The 22,789-nt window shown below is 63.0% G+C and overlaps 2 protein-coding genes across 5 annotated transcripts; one reads left to right on the forward strand and one right to left on the reverse strand.

Annotated features, from left to right (window-relative positions):
- Positions 1–4,769: 4,769 nt before the first annotated feature.
- On the forward strand, positions 4,770–14,478 carry AEBP1 (AE binding protein 1). Its single transcript, XM_049641159.1, has 21 exons — positions 4,770–5,182; positions 6,769–7,113; positions 7,623–7,682; positions 7,809–7,880; positions 8,045–8,179; positions 8,268–8,345; positions 8,965–9,042; positions 9,295–9,378; positions 9,488–9,541; positions 10,195–10,304; positions 10,384–10,523; positions 10,755–10,839; positions 10,937–11,081; positions 11,185–11,270; positions 11,552–11,675; positions 11,918–12,114; positions 12,236–12,415; positions 12,585–12,936; positions 13,020–13,159; positions 13,294–13,393; positions 13,612–14,478. The coding sequence occupies exons 1-21, from the start codon at positions 4,930–4,932 to the stop codon at positions 14,250–14,252; spliced, it is 3,459 nt and encodes a 1,152-aa protein (XP_049497116.1). The 5' UTR covers positions 4,770–4,929; the 3' UTR covers positions 14,253–14,478.
- A 73-nt stretch (positions 14,479–14,551) lies between these two features.
- POLD2 (DNA polymerase delta 2, accessory subunit) lies at positions 14,552–22,526 on the reverse strand. 4 transcript variants are annotated; one of them, XM_049641161.1, is made up of 11 exons: positions 22,185–22,526; positions 20,394–20,666; positions 17,685–17,806; positions 17,385–17,508; positions 16,990–17,104; positions 16,634–16,832; positions 16,348–16,428; positions 16,028–16,185; positions 15,681–15,808; positions 15,153–15,254; positions 14,552–14,792 (listed from the first exon to the last, which is right to left on the reverse strand). In XM_049641161.1, the coding sequence occupies exons 2-11, from the start codon at positions 20,611–20,613 to the stop codon at positions 14,632–14,634; spliced, it is 1,410 nt and encodes a 469-aa protein (XP_049497118.1). In that variant the 5' UTR covers positions 20,614–20,666; positions 22,185–22,526; the 3' UTR covers positions 14,552–14,631. The 4 variants fall into 4 exon arrangements, with proteins under 4 accessions (XP_049497118.1, XP_049497117.1, XP_049497119.1 ...); XM_049641160.1 differs by lacking the exon at positions 22,185–22,526 and adding an exon at positions 21,642–21,837; XM_049641162.1 differs by lacking the exon at positions 22,185–22,526 and adding an exon at positions 21,768–21,810.
- Between the last annotated feature and the right edge of the window lie 263 nt (positions 22,527–22,789).

Raw genomic sequence — 22,789 nt, forward strand, 5'->3', positions numbered from 1 at the left:
CCGAGGCCCAGCCTTCCATATCTGAGCTGCTTCCTCAGAGGACCCAGGAGCCTCCCAGGCTCAGCCCTCCTGCTTGCCCTGGCCCCTGTGTTCTGTGCTGCCCCATCTACACCCTGGGCACGCTGGTGCTGCTGGTGGTGAATTTCCCACCTCTGCCCAGGCTGGGTCACTAGGTGTCTATTGGTGACACTTGGGCCTCAGCAGAGGAGCCAGGGCCGCCCTGGCCCCATAGCCTCGTGCCAGAGGCCCCAGAGCCCACATAGAGAGAGCATAAACCGCTGCCCCATCTGCTGTCCACACGCCAGCACCTGAGTCGTGGGTGACTGGTGGGGGAGTCCCAGGGTGGGGTTAGAGTCTTCCCCCCGACCCGCCTTTTCTTCCACAGAGCAGGACGCTACTTCCCGGCAGGTCACTGCCCTCCTCTGCCCTCTGTCCTCTGGGGGTTCGGTCACTGACTTGCCCTTCCCTCCAGACTGTCTCAGAGAAAGGCTACCCCATGGCTCTCTGGGCCACACTGAGGCTGAGTGCTCCATAAGGGCCTGTTTAGGGAACCAGTGAGCCACAGTCAGGGACCCATGCCACAGAGGCCTGGGGACCCAAAAGTGAGGGTGCTGGAACCAGGGGGGTGGCAGCTGTGGTCTGGAGACTGGGGGTTGGAGGGCAATGAGATGGTGCACTTTCCAGCCGCAGCAAAATGGGGGAGGCAGTCCCCTGCTGAGGTGGCTGCCTGGCCTGAGGTTGTCTTTTGGCCCAGAGGTTGGCTCTTCCCCAGAAGGGCCAGTAGAGGGCCTCCTTCCTGTCCCCCCAGGTCCCCTGACCCCCACACCATGCCCCCCCCATTACCTAGATGTGCAAAATTAGTGCTTATGTGGATGACCCACATTTGAAAAGAAGGAACCCTGAGGTATGTGTGGGGGGGGACCGAGCCAAGGTCACCCGGGGCACCCCAGGATGGGACTGACCCTCATGCTTCTCAAGGCCCAGGCCAGCCCTGCCTCAAGGCCCTAGCTGTCCGAGCTGCAAACACAGATGCTAACCCTGCTACTTGGGGACCGTACCCAATGGGACTCCCTTCCTGTTGGGGGAAGGGGCCCTGGTGGTCCTGGAGCCACCCTCCTCGTGCAGACTAGTCAACCCAAGTGTTCAAGGTCACAGGCCTAAGACTGACTCCTAGGAAATCTCCTCTCCCTCCTGTCCCAGGCCAATCCCTTCGGACCCAGATCAAAGCTTCCATTTCCCTCCCCACCCCTGTGGGGCTGACCTCACCAGATGGGAAAGAGGGTTCCATTCTTTCTTTCCTGTTCTTCTCCACCTCCTCGCCTCCTCCAATGTGGGAGCTTGTGGCTCACACCGCACGCTGCTGGGGGGACAGGGCACTACTGAATGGGGCAAAGTGGCCGTGGCATCCCCCATAGGGGACAGCTCTGCCCACACGTCTCCCCCCCCTCCACTGCAGCCTGCAGGGTGTCTGCCCCACCCACCCACTCCTCCCAGGTGGGCCTCACTGCTGCCCTGAGGGCCCCTGTTCCTGACCCTGGCTGGGGCACCCCTCGGGCTGTCTCTCCAGAGAACCTACCCTGGCTGGCAGCCCTTGAGGCATGGTTCTCAGTAGCCTTCAGCAGTACACTTCGGCTCCCAGGGCCACACAGGACCGACCCCAGCCTGGCCATGCCCAGCCTCACCCTCACGTGGCTGCAGGGGAGCTCCATGGACCCCCCCCCCCCTCCAGCCCACAGGATCCCTAAGAGCTCTCCTTTCTCTCTCCGGAGGCAGCGAGGGTAGGCCCCCTCCAGGGAGATGTCACCCTCTTCCCTGTCGAGCCCAGTCCTGCTGTGGCCCCTTGGGCAGACCCTCCCTGGGAGTGAGGGGGAAGGCCAGGGCCTCTCGTAGGAAGCTGGACATGGAGGTTCAGAAGCCAGGGTGCCCAGCAGACCCCCAGACTAGCTCACGAGAGCCCCCGGACACAGATATGAATGCCCTGCCCAGGAGCAGGGGCGCTGGACCCTGGAAGGGTGAGTGGCAGCCACTGCAGGCCTTGTGCTGCCTCCCTGCCCTCCAGGTGGAACCTGGGACCGGGTTTAGGGACTTCCTGGGTGTGAGTCTTAGAGTTAAGTGGGGTCCCAGCCCTGCCCACTGAGCAGGGTTGGAGGGTACTGGCCTGGCATGGGAGGCACTCACCCCCTCCTCTCCACCTGGCCAGACACTTGGGGGCCGAGGGCCCCCAACTCCCTGCCCCACCCTGCCCAGCTCCCCACGAGGCTTTTTGCTCATGTTCCTGTTGGTGACTCACTGTGGCTGAGGAAAAGCTTCTCTCTATTCCTTTCTCATTTTTTTCATGGTTTCTATTTTCCCTGGCAGAGGATGTTGGGCCCAAATCTGATCCATGTGTGAGCCAGCTGAACTCAGGAACATTCCCAGGGAAGTGACGTTCCTCAGACCACCCGCCCCCCCCAATCCCGGCCTGAGCCTCCCTGCTGGACACACTCAACTGGGGGCCAACAGAGCAAATTCCAAGACAAAGTTTCAAGAATGATGATTCAGAGGCTCACAGAGGACATTTGCGGGTAAGAGCTTGCTTGCTTCATCCCTTCTGCCACCAGGACCAGCCTGGGGACACGTGACACGGCAAGTCTGTGCAGGGACAGGAGGCACAGGGGGCCAGGCTGGGGGCTCAGGTGGGCGGGCTTGCTCTCTGAAGGGACATGGCAGGAGCTGGGAGCTGGCGTGTCGTCGGTGCTGATGTGGTGCCAGGTGCGGCACGGGCACAGTCCTGCTCTGTCTGCACCTTGGGGCTGTGGAGTTGTGAGGTCACTTGGTGCCATCAGATGGCCGGGAGGGCAGAGCTGGGACCCCACCTGAGCGACCAGTTCTTGACATGGTCCCACTGCCCTTTTAAGCATGAACGAGGATGAGCCGGTGAGAAGTGAAGGAAGGGCCTTGAGCAGGAGACACGCAGCCCCTCCCTGAGTCCTGCCTGGTCCCCAGGCTGAGCCAGAAGCCCCTGCAGTGTCCCTCAGGCTGGCCACAGCTGCGTGCCGACCCAGGGCTTCCTGACGGGCTCGTCCTCTTTCCCTTTGGTCCAAGCTCTGCACTCTGCCCGTCGACCACCTGGTGGGGGGGGGGGGGGGGCGCTGGGTTTTCCCAACGACCTCACCAGGTCAAACCCTCACAGACCACCGTGGCTCAGGGCTCTGCTGCTAGGCTTGACCGTGGAGTCCAGGCGTGCATCTTCTGGCTTCTGCATGTCTTCTGCCCTGGGAGCTCTGGCCGCAGGTGCGATGCCCGTTTGGCGCCAGCCAACATCTGCCCTTCTAGAAGCCTATGGAAACACCGGGCCTGCCATGTGATGATTTCCTGTGCCTGCACCCATGACAGACACGATCTACTGTGGGATTCTCTGAACTTTGCTGGCAACCATGCAGATGACCTGGGCTGGTCCTGACATTCTCTGCCCAGTATATGTGCCCCCAGGTCCATGCGGTGGCTGGAGCCACTGGATAGAGTTTAAAAAGCAGTTCTGGTAGGAGGAGCGAGGGAAAGGCTGTTTGTCCTCGCTGGGATCTGAGCTGCTGGGGAAGCAGTGTGTGTCCAGAGGTGAGGCAGTGCTCACTGCAAGAAACAGTAAAAGTGGTTGGTGGGGGGGGGACCCAACCAGGGCCATTAGTGCCCCCCCATCAGTGCCGAGGGACTGTTCCCACGGCATATCCCAGCACACAGCTTGGTTGGGTTGGATTGGGTTGAAGGCACACGTCCTCTCCCCCAGCTGGCTCTTCAGGGGTGGAATCTGGTTCACTTTGCCTTCGTGGCCCCCACATCTTCCACATGGAGCTGGGTTCACAGGCACTGCCCCTAAAATCATCCCTCAATCTGATCTGGCTTAACCTGCAGCTGCACCATTTTCAGGAGAGGCCAGATAAGTGGACTGCTGGGACCTAAGTGATCCCCAGGCCACCAGGAGGTAGGCGTGGGCAAGAAACCCTTGACCTTGTACGGAAATCACTGTGGGACTTCTGAGCCCCATTCCTGGGAATTATACACACACTTTAATAAAATGGAAAGGACTGCCCCCTCTCAAACTTCCCCTCCTGGGCCAGGAGCTGGGGGAGGGGCGTTGCCTGGAGACCCCCTACTCCAGCAAAGCAGTTGGAGGGCACCCAGGGCACTTCTGCACCTGCCTCCCACCAGAGTGAGGCCCTGAAGCGCCATCCCTCCCCGCGAACCAGCACAGGGCCCATGCACCCGGGAAGTTAGCCGTCTGAAAGAAAGCTGTGACAGTTGGCAGAGCTGCGGGCCAAGCCTCCAGAGAGAGGGAAGGGTGGGCTCGCCCTGAGATTGGGGCGGGGGACGGGGGAGGGGACGATCTCGGAGGCCAGACGCCGCGGCTGGGCTCTGCCGTCAGGGCTCCGGACCCCTCCGGGCAGGCAGGCCGGGTGCCGGTTTCTCGCCTCCAGGTCCCAGCCGGTTCTGGCGAGGGCGGGGGTGAGGGGCGGGCATCGGACCCCTCGGACCTGCGCCCTCGGGACCTCCCTCCACCGCCCCCCACCCCCACCCCAGGCCCTCCTTCCTAGGCGCAGGCCTCAGGCCCCTGACGGAGGCGGCCCCAGTTACCGCTTCGGAAAGTGCCAGGCGCGCGGCGCCGGGACAGCTCGCCGCCAACCCCCCCCCCCCCCCCCCCCCCGCCCTCCTCCGCAGCCCCTCAGTCCACGCCCGGCTCCTCCTCCTCCTCCTCCTCCTCCTTCCCCAGGGGTGGGGGGAGCCGGCTCCGGAAGCCCCGGCGCCCCCGCCCCGGCCGCCACTGGAGCTTTGGAGAGGCGGTCCGCGCGGGAGCGCGCCACGCGGGGCCGGAGCTCCCAGCCGCCGGCAGTTCCTTGGAGGCCCCCGACCACCCCGGAGTCCCCCGCGCCCCCGGCCCCCACGCGAGCCCCGGCCATGGCGGCCGTGCGCGGGGCGCCCCTGCTCGGCTGCCTCCTGGCGCTGCTGGCGCTGTGCCCCGGGGGGCGCCCGCAGACGGTGCTGACCGACGACGAGATCGAGGAGTTCCTCGAGGGCTTCCTGTCGGAGCTGGAGGCCGAGACCCGGGAGGACGACATGGAGGCCCCACCGCCCCCGGAGCCCACCCCGCGCGTCCGCAAAGCCCAGTCGGGGGGCAAGCCGGGGGAGCCCCCGGGGGCGGCCAAAGAGGGTAAGACCCCCGGGGGCGCGCCTGGGGGAGGCCTTGGGGCGCCCTGCACCTCAGGTGAGAATGGCAGGGCTTTGGCAGCTGTCCAGCCTGCCCGGCGTGAGCAAGGGCTCTGGAAGGCAGGAGAGAGCCCAGATGTCTGGCGGGACCCGGTGCCAGGCAGAGGTCAGTGCTGGCTTGTGGCCCTTTGCGCATGGAGGCACCTCCCGCAGCTCTGCTGCCCAGTGGTTTGGGTCGTCAGGGTCTCACACCGCCAGCCCCCAGAGGGGCGAGGATTGAGCCCCCTGGGGACATTGCTGCCCCCTCCCCAGACCTGTCCTGTGAACTGCCCTAATGCCCTAGGCAGGCCTGTTTGTGGCACACCCTGGCCATGCCCACGCCTCCACCAGAGTCCCAGCCTCAGACTTTCCTTGGGAGGCCTCCCCTTCCGGGAACACAGAGGCAGGTGAGGGGCTGTGAAGACCCCTCCGCACAAGGCAGCCGGGAGCAGCGGGCAGAGTGGTTTCCGTGGCCGTGTGACTTAGACGAGGTGGTGTATTACCGGGGCGGCCAGCCCAGGGGCCTCTTACATAATCCACTGTCAATAAATCTCAGCTGTTTATGGTGGCTTTCTTGGGGGGGCAAGGGTCCTGTTGATCTCCCTCTCCCAGAAGACTCGAGGGTACCGTCCATCATTCCCGAGGTCAGCTGCCCCTCCCCTGGGTCTCCTTCTAGATCTTTCCTGGCTCCTTCCCCTCCCCTTGGGGGGCGGGTCCTAGGACATGGCCTCCCCCCACCTCTACTTCACATTCCAGACTCGCTGTCCTGGCCTCTGGGATGCCACTGTGGCGGCCCCGTTTCTCCTGACTGTGTGCATTTTGTAAATGTTTCTGTGTTTAGGCCTTGTGGCCACTGTCCCCCATTAAGTCCTGCACAGCATTTACTGGGGGGCTGGGGGATTCCCACAGACAGCCCCCTGCCCTGCTCTCACTTCCTCCACAGACTCTGAGATGGGTGAGCAGCTACAGTGCCTGCCAGTCCGTCCGTCCTCTGTGTGGCCCCAGGACCCCCTACCTACCCCAGACCCCTTACTTCTTGAAGGGACATGAGTGGCCCTTTTCTCTGAAGCTTTTCTTGCCCCTGCAGGGAGCTTCAGGGAGGCTCCAGACCCATGTCTTCCAGTGCATGTGACAGCTGGCGGGGATAAGACCTCCTCCCCCTTTAGGCCGGGCCACCCCCCAGGCCTGGGTGGCTGAGTCATGTCTCTGCCCCTTCCGTGCCCGGCACAGTGTAACGCTCCCTGGCCAGCTGACTGGACATGTGGGGGAGAAGAGGATGATGAGGGTCCTCTGTTGAGTTTGGCAGGTGGGAGGGTGAGGGCCTGTGTCCTGGGCCAAGATACGGTGTTGGCAGCAGAGACTTGCAGACGTTAGGCATGGGTTCCAATCCCAGCTCCTCCATGAGGCCAAGTGACTTAATCTCTCAGTTTCCCAGTCCAAGAACCAGGACCAAAGGAGGCCATGTGCGTAGGTTGTGGGCACCTTGGGGCAGCCATGTGGGGCATAGAGTGAGGACTCCGTTGATTTGACCTCAATCTGCATTTACGACAGCACCTCTGGAAAAGGCCAAAGACAAAGGGAAGAAAGGGAAAAAAGCCAAAGGCCCCAAGTCGGCCAAGCAGCCCCTGGAGGGGCCCCTCAGGCCACCCAAGAAGCCCAAGGAGAAGCCACCCAAGGCCACCAAGAAGCCCAAGGAGAAGCCACCCAAGGCCACCAAGAAGCCCAAGGAGAAGCCACCCAAGGCCACCAAAAAGCCCAAGGAGAAGCCACCCAAGGCCACCAAGAAGCCCTTGGCCGGGAAGAGGCCCCCCACCCCGATCCCCTCAGAAGAAACCCCATGGTGGCCATTGCCCCTGCCTCCCAGCTCCAGCCCTGAGATGCTGCCCCAGGAGGGAGGTGTGTGCGGGCCCCTCCTGGGGTTGTGGGGCTTTGACCTCCCAGGCTACTGGGAGGTGGGGGGGTTCCCTGGGCTCGGCTTCCTGCAGATCCCAAGGGCCGCTTGGACAGGGTGGGCTCTGGAGCCTCGTCATTGTCATGAACGTAGCAATTGGGTGGGAGCCCCCTCGGTGCAGCGGTCACCCCTCACCCCGGCCCAGTAGGGGGTGCTTGGCAGCCTCATGGCCGGGCTTTGCCATCTACTGTCCTGGTATATGTCCCCTGAGCCCCACCGGAGCCATCCTCCTGCATGTTGTTAGACCAGACAGCAGGGCCTGGGCTTCCTGGAAAGCCCTCCAGCTCTCTGACTGTGGGGGCGCCATCAGGGTGGCCAAATCCAGAGCGGCCCAGGCCTCCTGGGAGCCATGTCAGGCGTCGGGCACTGTCGGCAGGACCCAGGTCTGGCTCCATGCACAGCGAGGGCTCAGGGCAGGCTTCCCATCCACCTGCCTCTGGGGTTTCTGTTGCAGAAGGGGCCCTCCCAAGTCCTTGGCCAGGTCCGGGAGAAACGGATTTGGATCGCCAGTCTGGTGAGTGGGAGATACTCACTTGGCTCTGGGGAACCAATTGCCTTGGCCGGCTGGGTTTCCAGGATGGGCCCGGGCAGGGGCATCTGTGAGTGTCTTCAACAAGGCACCCATGAGCATTTCCCACAGAGCTGGAGGAGGAGACCGAGCCGCCCACATTGGACTACAATGACCAGATAGAGAGGGAGGACTATGAGGATTGTGAGTAGGCCCCCCTCTGCCCCCATCTGGACTGTGACCCCTGGCCTGGGGACCCACCACCGGTGGTCGGTTCACCTGGGGCCCTGCCCTCCCGGCCCCACTGCTGTCTGGGGCGGTGGGGGGGGGAGGAGTTGGACTGGCTCAGAGCCCACCCTCCCCCTCAGTTGAGTACATCCGGCGCCAGAAGCAGCCCCGGCCACCCCCAAGCAGGAGGAGGCCCGAGCGGCTCTGGCCTGAGCGCCCTGAGGAGAAGGCTGAGCCAGCTGGGCTGGGGCTCGAGGCCCCCACGGAGAGGATCGGTAGGATGGGGGCAGCTGGGGGGGAGGGAAGGGTGCCAGGCACAGAGGGAGAGGGCTCCGGACCCACCCCTGCCTCCCACCTCCACAGAGCCTCCTCTGAAGCCTCTGCCGCCCCCGCTGCCTCCTGACTATGGGGATGGTTACGTGATCCCCCACTATGACGACAGTGAGTGCCCTGCCTGCCACACCCCTGGTTCCAGTAGCTCAGTGGGAGATGCATCCCCAATGCCCTGCCACCCCTCCCCTCCATGCCCACTTGGGCTCGCAGCCCAGTCTGCTCTCCTCCCTTGGGCTGGTGCCTCCAGGCCCCCCGGGGTTTCCCTCTCTGTCCTGTGCTCCTATCCTGTGGGCTGAGGCCAGCACCTTTCTCTCCCTCCTGCATCCCCTTCTATGGGGGCCTGAGTCTGTCCCCACCCTTGACCTGCCCCCAGGGTCCCCAACAATCTCTTGGCCCCAGCTCAGCTCTCACTCAAGTCTGCCCCCTCCTGGCCACAGGTGTCAGGTGTTACTTGAGGCCCGTCCTGCGTGTGTCCCACCCCCTGCCCAGCCTGGCCTGCCTTTCCCCAGGCCAGGCCCTCCCAGGCCAGGCTGGTGACTTCCCAGGGTCTTGCCCATTCTGTCTGTGACTAGCTGGCCTCCCCTCAGGAGCCCCTCCCTCCTCATCTCTGTCTAAAGGCCCACCCCGATCCCACTTCCTCGCCCTCCATCCTGTCCAGTCTCTGGCTCACAGTGGGGGCCCTGGGGCAGCATCTGGGCCACCTCAGCAAGGCTCTCCCTCCCCACAGTGGACTATTACTTCGGGCCTCCCAGACCCAGGAAACCCGACACTGAGCTGGACACAGATGAAGAGAAAGAGAAGCTGAGTGAGTGGAAACAAGCTGTTCCCACCGCCAGCCCAACGCCCAGTGCAGGCCTGCCCCCCACGCCTGCCCCCTGCCCCCGGTGCAGGCCTGCCCCCCACCCCAGCCCCCTGCCCCCGGTGCAGGCCTGCCCCCCACCCCAGCTCCCTGCCCCCAGTGCAGGTCTGACCCCAGCCCCCTGCCCTCACCCCCACATCCATGCTCCCTGAAGCCCGGGGCTAAGATGACAGGCTTCTTCCACCTTCCACCATTCAGAGAAACCCAAAAAGGAGGGAGGTGGCCCCAAGGAGGAGGAGACAGATGACAAATGGGCCATGGAGAAGGGCAAGGACCACAAAGGTGTGTGCCCGGGGGCTGGACCCATACAGCTGGGATCCCTGTGGGAGAGCAAGTGGATTCCTGAGGCTCCAGGATCCTCTGCCCCACTTCCTCCCTTTGTTGCCTCCAGGACCCCGGAAGGGTGAGGAGCTGGAGGAAGAGTGGGCTCCAACAGAAAGAGTCAGTGAGTGAGGGGCCCGGAGGCTGCAGATGGATGTGGGGGGCTGGGGAATGAGTGGGGGTTGGGGGTTGGGGGCTGGGGTGTGGAGGGGGCTGCAGATGGGTGTGTGAACTGGAGGGTATGTGGGGTGGCTGGGGCTGTGTGAGGGTGCTGAGAGGTGGGTATGGGGGCTGGGGTCCCCACAGCGGCAGCAGGGTAAAGGAGGTGGGGGCAAAAGACCCAAAGCCACATGTGGGTCGCAAACCTGGATTTCCTGATGGTGCTTCAGGTCTCCAGAACTCTTTCTTGCTCTTAAATTCTTGGGACCCAGAAGGGAGGGAGAGGTGCTGGAGTGTCTCTGCCCTGGGATGAAGCCTAGGGGACAGAACTCACACCACAAGGTCCTGATATGGATGATGCCTGTGAGTGGCTGAGCTCTGGGGTGGCTGTTGCCTGTGGTTTCATGTGAGCCCATGGCCCTTTGGAGCTGGCATCATCTGCCCACGCTCCAGATGAGGAAGCCGAGTCCCAGCAGGGGAAGCACATGTTGAGGTGGAGCCGCCCTGACTGGCGTCTCCTGATGTAAGGGGGGGTGGGCTCTGGGCTCCTTGTTCTGGGTTTGGTGGAGGGAGTGACCAAGCCAGTGGGCCACCATTCTTCGGGTGCTATGTCCCCAGAGTGTCCCCCCATCGGGATGGAGTCCCACCGCATTGAGGACAACCAGATCCGGGCCTCCTCCATGCTGCGCCACGGCCTGGGGGCCCAGCGCGGCCGGCTCAACATTCAGGTGGGTGTTGGGATGGGCCCATCTTGCGGCTGGGCGCGGGGCTCTTGCAACCGCTCATTCTCCCCACTGCCCCCAACAGGCCGGTGCCACCGAGGACGATTACTATGACGGGGCGTGGTGTGCTGAGGATGACGCTCAGACCCAGTGGATCGAGGTGGACACCAGAAGGACCACCAAGTTCACAGGTGTCATCACCCAGGGCCGTGACTCCAGCATCCAGTACGTGAGGGGTGGATGGGACATTCCAGGGGGCCATTTAGGGGCCCTGTCCCCAATCACCCCTCCGTGGCACGTAGTGGGCAGGGGAGCCACTCCCAGGGCCAGCTCCAGCACCATACAGTCCTGCTAGCTCTTAAGTTCTCAGGTCCGGAAGAAGGGGCTTCGGCTCCTGAGTGCCCGGGACCTGGGGCAGGGAAGGCAGCCTTGCTCTGACCGCCATCTGCTCCCCAGTGACGACTTTGTGACGTCCTTCTTCGTGGGCTTCAGCAACGACAGCCAGACGTGGACGATGTACACCAACGGCTATGAAGAAATGGTGCGCACCCAAGCTGTCAGCTCTGCGCCCACCATCTGGGCTGAGGGTGGGCTCTTGGCAGGGGTGGGGGGCTACTCTGAGGTCAGCCTCTCCCCAGACCTTCCATGGGAACGTGGACAAGGACACACCTGTGCTGAGCGAGCTCCCAGAGCCGGTGGTGGCCCGCTTCATCCGCGTCTACCCACTCACCTGGAATGGCAGCCTGTGCATGCGCCTGGAGGTGCTGGGGTGTCCTATGTCCCGTGAGTGCAGGGGGCCGGCAGGGCTCAGAGGGGCGGCTGGGGCCACCTGGGGGCTGGCTGGCACAGCTCAGGACCCTGCCTGTCCCCCCCACCTCCCCCACAGCTGTCCACAGCTACTATACACAGAATGAGGTCGTGACCACTGACAACCTGGACTTCCGGCACCACAGCTACAAGGACATGCGGCAGGTGGGGTGCTTGTTCCCTGGCTCAGAGCTTGTGTCCAGTGCTCCCATCCCAGACACGCCCCCCTGAGAGGGCCGCCAGCCGGTGCTCAGCTGGGGGCCCCTCCCTCTGGCACTAGGACCAGAGAGGGGCTGGGGTTGCCTTCAGGGGCCACTCCTACCACAGAGGCTTTCCCCACCGTGCAGACCAGGATGGTGGAGAGGCCTGGCCCTCCCACAGCCTGGACCGCTTCCACGGGAGGTGGGTGAGGGGCTTCGTAACTCCGTGTTCTCTCCCGAGCCCAGCTGATGAAGGTGGTGAACGAGGAGTGCCCCACTATCACCCGCACATACAGCTTGGGGAAGAGCTCACGCGGGCTCAAGATCTATGCCATGGAGATCTCGGACAACCCTGGGGATCACGAGCTGGGTGAGGGCCCTGTGGACCCCTGGAGGCCTGGCCCTCCCTGGCAGGGATTCGAGGCGAGGCTCTGGCACTGCAGCTGGGCCTCTGCCTGTCTTTGGAGCCTCTCTGGGGTCCCAGTGTGCCTTGCCAGGGCCAACAAGCATCATCTGCCCCCATCCTACTGGGAGTGAGCCAGTCTGGGTCCTTCCTCAGATTCCCCGGGGCGTCAGGAGGCCCGGTGGTTGCTGAGGCTCCTGCCCTTGCAGGGGAGCCCGAGTTCCGATACACGGCCGGGATCCATGGCAACGAGGTGCTGGGCCGTGAGCTGCTGCTGCTCCTCATGCAGTACCTCTGCCGCGAGTACCGAGACGGGAATCCCCGCGTGCGCAGTCTGGTGCAGGACACACGCATCCACCTGGTGCCCTCACTGAACCCTGATGGCTACGAGGTGGCAGCACAGATGGTAGGTGGGTGGGGCGGGGCGGTGGGGGCCAGAAGCTGTGTGGGCGGGTGGGGCAGCGGGGCGGGGCGGGGTGGGAGAGCTGGGCGGGGCCGGATGACACCACACCCACCGGTTCCTCCAGGGCTCTGAGTTTGGGAACTGGGCGATGGGGCTGTGGACTGAGGAGGGCTTTGACATCTACGAAGACTTCCCAGATCTCAACTCTGTGCTCTGGGGAGCAGAGGAGAGGAAATGGGTCCCCTACCGGGTCCCCAACAATAACCTGCCCATTCCTGAACGCTACCTCTCCCCAGACGCCACGGTAAGGCCTGGGGGAGCAGCCCGGACCCTGGGGTCCTGAGCTGTGGACTTGAGGGGTGGGCTGGTGGGTGACCGAGCCAGCACAAGCCTGGGGGGACAGAGGGGGCATGAGTACTGGCAGGGAGGGTAATAGAGGCTACAGCTCAGATGCACGCCCTGGCCACCCCCAGGTGTCCACAGAGGTCCGGGCCATCATTGCGTGGATGGAGAAGAACCCCTTCGTGCTGGGGGCGAACTTGAACGGCGGGGAGCGGCTTGTGTCCTACCCCTACGACATGGCCCGAACACCCACTCAAGAGCAGCTGCTGGCCGCGGCCATGGCAGCCGCCCGGGGAGAAGATGAGGATGAGGTGTCGGAGGCCCAGGAGACCCCAGACCACGCCATCTTCCGCTGGCTGGCCATCTCCTATGCCTCTGCCCACCTCACCATGACCGAGCCCTACCGGGGAGGCTGTCAGGCACAGGACTACACCAGTGGCATGGGCATCGTCAACGGGGCCAAGTGGAACCCCCGGTCTGGGAGTAAGTTAGCCTGGGAGGGGCAGAGGCGGGGGACGTGGCAGGGCGCGGGGCTGACTGCGGTTCCATGTCTGCCCCTGGCGCAGCTATCAATGACTTCAGCTACCTGCACACCAACTGCCTGGAGCTCTCCATCTACCTGGGCTGTGACAAGTTCCCTCACGAGAGTGAGCTGCCCCGGGAGTGGGAGAACAACAAAGAGGCCCTGCTCACCTTCATGGAGCAGGTGGGGGCGCGGCAGCATGTGGGCTGGGTGGGGGTCGCGGGGGAGCCCTGTCCAGAGGGGCAGGGACCGGACAGGGGAGCCGCTGGAATGTGTGGGGCCTTGGCATGCATGTCCACGCTTGCCTCCTCCTGCAGGTTCACCGTGGCATTAAGGGGGTTGTGACGGACGAGCAGGGCATCCCCATCGCCAATGCCACCATCTCCGTGAGTGGCATCAACCACGGTGTGAAGACAGGTACCTTGTCTGCATGTGGGTACGGGCAAGCAGATCCACGTGGTAGTGGCGAGGCAACGCCCGGCAGAGCCCTGATCCCCCGCGTCCCCACCGGAGGGTCTACCCTGGGCACAGGGAGGGCCAGGAGTTTGGGGGGGGGGGGGGCATCTCAGAGAGGAGGGCTGGAGGCTGGGGGTACGGGAGAGTCCAGGGCAGCAGAACCCGTCCTCCCTGTGCAGCGGGCGGTGGCGATTACTGGCGCATCCTGAATCCGGGTGAGTACCGTGTGACGGCTCACGCGGAGGGCTACACCCCGAGCGCCAAGACCTGCAACGTGGACTATGATATTGGGGCCACCCAGTGCAACTTCATCCTGGCCCGCTCCAACTGGAAGCGCATCCGGGAGATCATGGCCATGAACGGGAACCGGCCCATCCCGCACATTGATCCGTCGCGCCCCATGACACCCCAGCAGCGGCGTCTGCAGCGCCGCCGCTTGCAGTACCGGCTGCGCATGCGCGAACAGATGCGGCTCCGGCGCCTCAACGCCACCGCGGGCCCCACCACCCTCGCGGCGCCGACACCAGTCACCACGCTGCCCCCCACCCCCTCCCCCACCTTCAGCCCTTCACCTGCCCCCAGCTCCAGCCCGGGGCCCTGGCACTTTCCACCCGAGACCACCACAGCGGGCTGGGAGGAGTCGGAAACGGAGACGGAGACCTACACGGAGGTGGTGACGGAGTTTGGGACAGAGCTGGGGCCCCAGGAGGAGGAGGAGATGGAAGTGGACGAGTTGGAGGAGGAGGAGGAGACAGTCATGGGTCCAGATTTCCCATTCACCACAGCCGAGACCTACACAGTGAACTTTGGGGACTTCTGAGCACAGGTCGGCCCACATCCAAGCCCTCGCCACCACAGGAGCCCCAGCCATCGGCGTGGGCTTGGCCAGGAGGGGGCCCAGTCGGGCGCGAGATCTCAGAGCCCGGGTCTGGGAGGTGCTCCTGCCCGGCCTGCCAGCCTCAGACACAACAGGCACGGCGGGGCGGGGGGTGGGGCACACTTGTCAGCCACCTGCCCGACCACACCAATAAAGCAAGCTCACAGCACACGTGTTGCTGGGGAGGGGAGGAGGGGGGTATGTTGGCCAGGGGCCAGGTCTGCAGGAGCTCAACGCCAGCACAAGGTCAGGCTTTTATTACAAAGCACCCCCTGCTGTGGTGCCAACACTGTGGGGAAAGGGTGGCCAGGGTCTCTGTGAGTCAGGGGTCCAGACCCAGGCCCCCCAGGTCCTCCTCCTCAGCTCCGAAGCCTGAGAAGCTGATGGGCTGGCAGGCCAGGCTGCGCAGATTCACGAGACAGGCGGTCTGCGTGCTGCTGAAGTCAGGGACAGCCACCAGCAGCACCCTCTGGTCCTCTGGGCCTGCAGAGAAGCCACACAGGCGCCCCCTCAGGTTCTGGGTGGGCCTGGCCTCCAAGGGAAGTCACCAGAAGCAAATAGGAATTCCCCATCAGCACCATGGGAGTGCTGGCCACAGAAGCTCCTTCTGGCCAGATGCAAGGGCCCAAGACAGCAGGACGGTCAGAGGCTAAAGCCATGCTGACCGGGGTGAGCGTGAACACCACTGCACACGTGTGGGCCGTTTCAGCCCCCACTCAGCCAGCGGGCCACCGGGCAGGCTGCCTAACCCCACGGGGCCTGGGGACTCCAGTGCGGCCTTTTCTGCGAGCCCTGCCCTCTCATGACAGCCCAGGCCTGAGGCCCCCAGAAGAAAGGACTTACCTCGGAAGATTTTAGAGCCAAAGCTGGGGGTGTTCCCACAAAAGTAGACATGAGGACACTCGGGAAAGATGAATGGGTCTGTCTTGTAGAAGGGGTAGCAACCTGGGGAAGGCCCACAGTGGTTGCGGCTTCTGGGCTCGGCACCACACACGGCCAGGGTGGGGTCCTCCTCACCGAGCACCACAGCCCACCCGCTCACACACACTCAGGCTATGCTAGTAGCAGCCCTGCCTGCTAGGGTCCAGACATTGCCACATGAGCCTGGGGACAGGTGAACGTGCCTGCCACCTTTGCCCTCCTGGGCGGCCCTGTGGCAGCGTGCGAGGCTCTGACCAGCCCAAACTCCTGATATGCTCCCAGTGGCCTTCAGCCCTGAGGGAAAGCTCCAGAGTACCTTCCGGAACGAGGGCCAAGCATCTGGACTTTTCCTTAGATAGGTCAAGGCAGGATTGCTGGGTACAAATGATGCCCACCCTCCAAGCACACAGGCCCCCCCATTGGGACCCTCTTGGCCCTTGACCCCATTACCTAGCGTGTCAGGGGCCGTGGGGCTGATGTGACGGATACGCAGTGTCCACTCCAGTATCTCCAGGTGGTCCTCCATGCTGCTGTACCGGAAAATGTCGCTCACATTCTGTCCCGATGTCCCTAGGAATCTGCAAGGCAAGGCTCAGCTGATCCCCACCCTGGGGGCCAGCAGCTATACCCCCACAGGGCCCAGAGCTCCCCCTGCATTCTCATGGCTGCTGTCCCAGGCCAACTTTGACAAAGACACTAGGTCCCGGCCCACTGCAGCCCTGGACCCAACCCTCCCCTCCCAGTGCCACCGAGGCAAGAGGCCAGTGCTCAGCCGGGGTGTGGCCGCAAGTGGCTACCTGACTCCATCAATGGTGGCCTGGTAGGGGTTGGTGACCAGCTGGAGGGTGGAGTAGGCAGTGGCCAGCGGGAACATGCAGGGGTGCAGGGGCTGCTGGGGGAGTGTGTAGTTGGTTGGGTCAAATTCTCCCGGCATCACATCCACGGGTACCGAGGCCTGAAGGCATAGGGAGGGTCAGAGGAGCTTTGTAAGGCCTGGCGCCCTCCATATGTGGCCCCTCCAGATCTCACCCACCCCTCCCCCGGCCCGCCTTCCGGTGCCCAGCTGCAGCCTCAGAGACCCCAATGTCATCACCCAGCTGGCCCCCAGCTCACTCACACTCAGTTGCAGGAGGATCTCATCCAGCATCTTGACGGCCTCCACGCTGGCTGCCTGGGTTTTCTTGGTTAAGTACTTGGCCTGGGGATACGAGTCAATAGGCTGTGAGGCCCCTGCTGCCGGGTGTGGTTAGGGTCTGCACCACGGGCTCCCATGGCCTCAGAGTGGGGCCTGAGCAGAGGTCCTGGCATCACCGCAGGGCACGTCCCACCAGACATGTGAGGCCCTGGACCCCAACTCTCCCGGGGGAAGGAGGAGCTTGAATGCAGGCAGGCAGGCACTGTACCTTGTTGATGGAGTCTCTGCTCTGGGTGTTGTGGCTCAGGAGGTTCCCAGCCAGGATGACCCGGGACACGTGCGCGGCACTGCACTGCTCCCCCTCGTCCCCCAGCTGCCCGGTCACCACATCCACCAGCAGCTGGGTGCCCAGCAGGCTCTCACCCCCACCTCCACCCAGGCCCAGGCCAGACACCAGCAGCACAAACCTGCGGGAGAAGTTGGGGTCCTCGTGGGTGCCCAGATGGCAGGTGTCCCCACTCTGCACCCACCCTGGCCGCCATCACCGGTGAGCGGGGGACATGCAGCCCGGCACCTGTGATTTCCCGGGACCACCGGCCGGGCCCCTGTGCACCTGCTCCTCACCTGTCTGTGTCAAGGCAGGGTGCGGGCTCCTGAGGAGCAAGCTCTGCAAAGCAGTGGTCCTCCACCAGAAACTTCCCAGTGTCTCTCACAGAGCCGAGCACGGCCAGGACCGTCCCTGCAGAGCAGTGCTGTCAGCCTCCAGGAGGGAAGCCCAAGAACCGCTTCCTTCCAGTCACTCACAATGCAAAACTGGCCAGTTCTCCTGTGCCGCGCTGGCAAATGATCACCTAGGACTTGGGACCGAGTGTGCTTCCCAGGGTCACAGCCTCTGGGTGGAGGCAGGAACACTGGCGCCCCCCTCAGGCCTCACCCACTGTCTGACCCTGAACCCAGCGCTCCAGGGAGGCAGGAACGCGCCAGCACCTGTGTGCACAGGCCACCCCTCCCGCCCCTACCTGTGACCAGCTTGCACACATCAATGGTGCCTTCCAGTTTGATGCGCTGCAGTTCATCTTCCAAGACCAGCTCGTCGTCCGGATGGATGTATTTGCTCCGTGGGGGCTGGGGGAGCAGGTTGTGCTGGAATTCGGAGACGGGAAGTAGTTTTGGGGCTGGAGGCCACCAAGGCTCCTGCGCCCCACAAGTGAGATGGCACGGAGACCCCGACCCCCGATTCCCTGGGACCATGGCAGGAGGTCCCCCGGGCGCCCACAGGACGTGTCCCAGGGGAGGCATGCATCAGCCAGCTGGCTCACCTCTTCGCTGATCTCCCGCAGGATGGATGGCTGGAGCGGCATGGCCTTGAACAGGGTCCCCACCACACAGCACTTCTCCCCGGGCTGTAGCTCACACAGCTTCTTTATTTGGACTCCAGCACCTGAGTGTGACGGGCATGAGCTCAGACCACGCAGCCCTCCCAGCCCACCCTGGGGCACTGCAACAGGCCTCACGGAGCCGTGCAGCCCACGGGCCTGGGCTCTGGAGAAGAAAGAGACCTTCGAGGGCAAGGACCCCCAAAACTAGTAGACTCGGTCCCGGGACAGAAGGATCCGGGATATGGTTAGGTCCCTGGATCCCGTGTCCTTATAAGAAAGGCAGACGTGCCAAGGAGGCACCATGAAGACGGAGGCAGAGACTGGGAGGCCCAGGCAGCCACGAGGGACTGGAAGAGGCAAGGAAGGGTCCTCCCTAAGAGCCTCTGGAGGGCGTGACCCTGCCAACACCTGATGTCACACTCCTGGCCTCCAGAACTGAGATCACATTTCTGTTGTCCTAAGCTGCTCAGTTTGTGGCTTTGTCATCTGCTGCAGCAAAATGCAATAGGGAACCAACAGTCTTACATCATTTATACCTAACTGTGACACTGGCTCTGAGGAGGAAGCATGCCAACTCTCTGCGCAGCCCTGCCCTAAAAACATCAGAGAGGCACAGTCGGCCAGACTCGCGGGCAGGAGAGAGGGAATGCAAGTTCCAGGAGGCCTGTGGGTTTGTCAGGAGAGACCCTGAGCCTGGGGAAGTGGTGTCCGGACCAGATGGGGTCCTGTGTATGCTGGACCAACCTCTTCCTGAGCCCCTTCTGCCCTGGAGTAACCAAGAACATTCCACAGATCTACATCCCAGGGAGTGGAGGTGGGTAGTTCAAAACAAGAGGAGAGCACCAGCACCAGACAGAAATGGCATGGAAACGTACCCCCAAAGCCTGTCTGCGGGGCCCTCACTCAGCCCTGGGGGGGGCCGTGCCGAGCAGCGAGTGGAACTTCTCCACGCTGACAACACGCCGGAGTAGATGTTACTGCCCCAACACATAGCTGAGGAAACGGAGGCACAGGGAGATTGAGTGACACGTCCAAGGGTACACAGCTGGGGTCCAACGTGCGCAGCTGAGCACCTGGTAGAGCCACACAGCCCTGTGTCGAGGGCAGGACAGCTGTCCAGCTGGACAGCATGTGGGCATTGGGCCAGGCACCAGCACCAAGAGTGAACACCAAGGCCTGTCCTCACCCTCCGCAAGCTTCCAAACCAGCGGGAGCCAAGGCAAAGGGAACAAGAAAGCCCTGAGGGCTGCTGTGGCCTCTCAAAGCACAGGACAGTAAGCTGAGGTCACGAGGAAAGATGGGGAAAGAGCGTGCCAGGCAGAGGCGATGCCAACACTGAGAAGGGGTTCAGCGTGGTCAGGAAACTCAAGAGAGACAGACAAGTCCCGGGACAGGCTGAAGTCTGGTCGGAAAGCCTGGCAACACGCGGAATCCACGCGCAGGGACACATTCTGGGAGAAGCCAGCTTCAACCCCAGCCAAGGCCCCATTCACCATGGCCGCTGTCTGAACTACTGACCCATCTGTGGGCAGAGTAAGACAGCTGTTTTCTGTCACTGGGCAGCTTTGTTAGCAGGAATGGTGACTGCAAGACAGGTGTGGTACCAGAATGATAGCAGTGACACAGAAACCGAGGAGAATGGAGGAAGCTGCAAGGGAAGCGAGGAAAAGGCCACTGGGAGCCAGAGGAAGGAGCCCCTCATCATGTGAAGAGAGGAAAGGTGACAGCACTCGTGCCTGCAACAGAGACAACAGAAAACATCCTTGGCAGGTGTGATGGTCTAGTTCTCGTGCCTATAATGAAACCAGAGGCGATGCCGTCGGCTCAGTGGGGTGGGACGGGACAGGTGCCTCTGTCCCCCACAGCCTTCCTGCTGCTTCCAGTGTGCAGCCAGAGCTGGGACCACCGAGTCCAGTGCTGGGGGCAAGGAAAATGAGTAAGACACAGTCCCACCTATGAACATTCCAGTTTAAAAACGTAACAGAGGAGTTGAAAACTATATGGAAAGCCACTCTTATAAACAGAAGAATGGAGTGAGGCAGCAAAAGTCAAAGGTGGGGGTCCTGCAGGAGAGAACACAGAAGAAGTGGGGAAAAAAGAAAAGATGTGCCTTGCCCAGGCCCTTTGATTAGGAAAGACAGGAGAGCCCCAGGGCCAGGAGACTCATGCCCAACCAACACGGAAGGTGCAGAGGAGAAACAGACAGACAGACATCAGCGAGCACACAGGAAGCCCCCTAGAGAGGCGGTGGGTGTCTTCACGGACACCCTGGCTCCCAGTGCCTGGTGGCTGGCCTGCCACACTGAGCCCCTTGCTAGCCACAGCATGGACACACAATCTGAGCTCAAGAAAAGGAAAAACGTACGCTTACACCAGTGAAATCATCACAGCTACACCAGAGCTCAGCCCCATCTCACCCAGCCTTGGAACTAAACCTCACTCTAAACCTAGCAATTCCTAAGCTAATCCTCATGACTACCTGAAGAAGAAACTGAGGCACAAAGAGGTTTACACTCCCAAGATAACTGAGAAGTGGGATAAACTGAAGAAGGTTCCAGCTCTACCAGGTCCCTCATAAGACATTTCTGAAAACTCCAGGGACCCTCTGGGCTGGTGGGGAGGAAGCACTTCCCTGAATTCATCACTTACCCCAGTGCTGTTTGGCCCGGCTCACCAGGAAGGGCCTCATTTGGATGAGGCGGGTGGCATAAATGTGGGCATACTGCCGGCTGAAGCTGCGCTCCCCCAGCCGGAAGGGCTGCGAGGAGTTGGTGTATGTGGACACAGGCACGCGGGCGAAGGTGGCATTGCTGGCTGACGGTGGGGAGAGCAGAGTATGGGCCCTCTGGGCAGCCTGCTCAGAGAACATGGCCGCGCTGGATGCGTCCAGACCTGGTGCTCACGCCAAGGAGGAGGCAGTCACTGTGAACACACAGACGTGTCCCTGCAACCCCTGCCCACTCCATGGCTTTCCTGGTGTGTCTCCATTGCACCCATGGGCACTAGGAGAGGAGGGGAGAGCTGCGGCTCTCCCCACACATGGTTCAGGATGGCACCTGGAAGTCAGCTGTGCTGGATACCAAAGTGTGCCTTGGAATCCTCATCCAGAAAGGAGAGCTCGGAAATGCTTCTCCCACCCAGAGCTCTCCAAACCTGCCCCAGGTATCCACTGCTGGCCTCGCACCTCCACCTAGACAACTAGCGGCGTCCCAATTCTACCTGCCATCCGCCCCCATCTTGCTCCCCCGCACCTGCCCCATCTCAGGGCATGAGGGCAGTCTCATTATCATATAAGTCTACCATAAAATAATAAGCCTATTTTAAACAAAACAAAATATTAATCGGTCATTCCTTTGCTCAAAAGGCCCTCCGTTTCAGTGACTAAAACCCCAAGTCTCTACTGACATCTGCCCCAGCTCTTCTCCCTCCACTGCCTACAGGTGCAGACTCGCTGGCTCCCCATACCCTGCTCTCCCTGTCTTTGCTAACGCTCACCCTCTCCAACTGCAACCGTCCCTTGGCACTTCTATTTCTCCCATTTTACTGTTTACTGAGCCCCGACCCCGCCTCCCGGCGGCCGCCCAAACCGAACGGAGCCCCGACCCCGCCTCCCGTGGACGCCCAAACCGCACGGAGCCCCGACCCCGCCTCCCGGCAGCAGCCCGGGCTGCACCGAGCCGCGCTCTGAACCACGAGCCCGGTGCAAACCGTCGGACAGTGCACATGGGACGGCCTTCGGTCCCTCCTTTTTCGTGCATGGTTTCAGGGCAGCCGCTAGGTGCCCGTACCCTGCTTGTACCGCACGGATGTGGGCCGGGGCGGAATCGGACTGACTTCCGGCCCAAACGAGCTGAGCGGGGCCGCAGCCCTGGAAGGAGTCCTGGCCTGCGCTCTAACCTCAGCTTGTCGAATGCAGCAGGGACCCTGAGAGAAGCCGCCCAGCCTCCGCCACGCGCGGACTCGGAACCCCGGCCCCGCCGCCGCCGCCGCCACGCGGGCCGGGGGACGCGGGACCTCACTCACCAAGCGGCGCGCTGCCGGCCACCTCCCGCCAATCCGCGCGCACCACCCCGCCCCTCTCCACGTGCTGCCTCCAGCCAATCACCAAGCTGCCCGCTCCGTCTATCACCTCGGGGCCCGCCCACCTCCCTGGGCTCGCGCGCCCCGCCCCTGACGCCTCTACCAATCACCAACCCGCCCGTTCCGTCCATCACCGTGGGGCCCGCCAATCCGCGAGCGCCCCGCCTCTGGTCGCGCCCCGCGTTTCCCGGACTACGCGGGCCATGGGTGCTGTCAGACCCGAGTGTTCGCGTGTCTCGAGGCCTGTGCCTGAGGTCCGCGGGCGGAGAGCAGAGCTGGGGATTGCGGTCCGGAACAGAGGAGGAGCGCTTCGGGCTAGGGTTAGTGTTAGGGAAGCGGACAGGCCGTGGCCCAGCGTACACTGAACTCTCCTTCATCCTGCACCCGCCCTCGGCTGTCCCGGCGCCGCGCACGCTGCGGGGTGCTCTCCCCTACACGGCACCGATGCCCGGAGCCAGGGCGCCCTGGCCGCGGAGCTCGCTCCCTCCTTCGCACGCGCAGCCACGGGGCCGGTCGCACGCACTGAGCGTCATTCCCTGCGCGCCGCTTCCGGTGCCGGTCCGGTCTCCAGGACAACGGGGGTCGTGAGGGCGGGTGACACCCCAGAGCTCCGGCTGCAGGAGGTCCCTCACACTTGCTGCTGCATCGCATGCTGTCACAGCCCGGGGAAGGCGGCGGGGGCCCAGGGCCGGTGCCGTCGGTCGTGGGGGGTGGGGCGGGCTCCCGACGGTGGGGACGTGTTTGTGCAGCATCCGTGAAACGTTTAGAGAATTGTGCTCCTTGCTGCCCCGAGCTCGGGCGCAGACCTGCGGCCCACCGATGCCACGTAGCAGCTGGACCACGGCTGGCAATTGCTAAGTTCTTACTTTGCAACAGAAAGCGAACCCCGGTTTGTTCTCTCCACTTAGGGCTCTTTGGACGTGAAACCAAAGATGTTCTTAAATGTGTAGATACATAAAAGGGCT

Source organism: Panthera uncia, chromosome A2 (assembly GCF_023721935.1).
Source record: "Panthera uncia isolate 11264 chromosome A2, Puncia_PCG_1.0, whole genome shotgun sequence".
Classification (NCBI taxonomy): domain Eukaryota; kingdom Metazoa; phylum Chordata; class Mammalia; order Carnivora; family Felidae; genus Panthera; species Panthera uncia.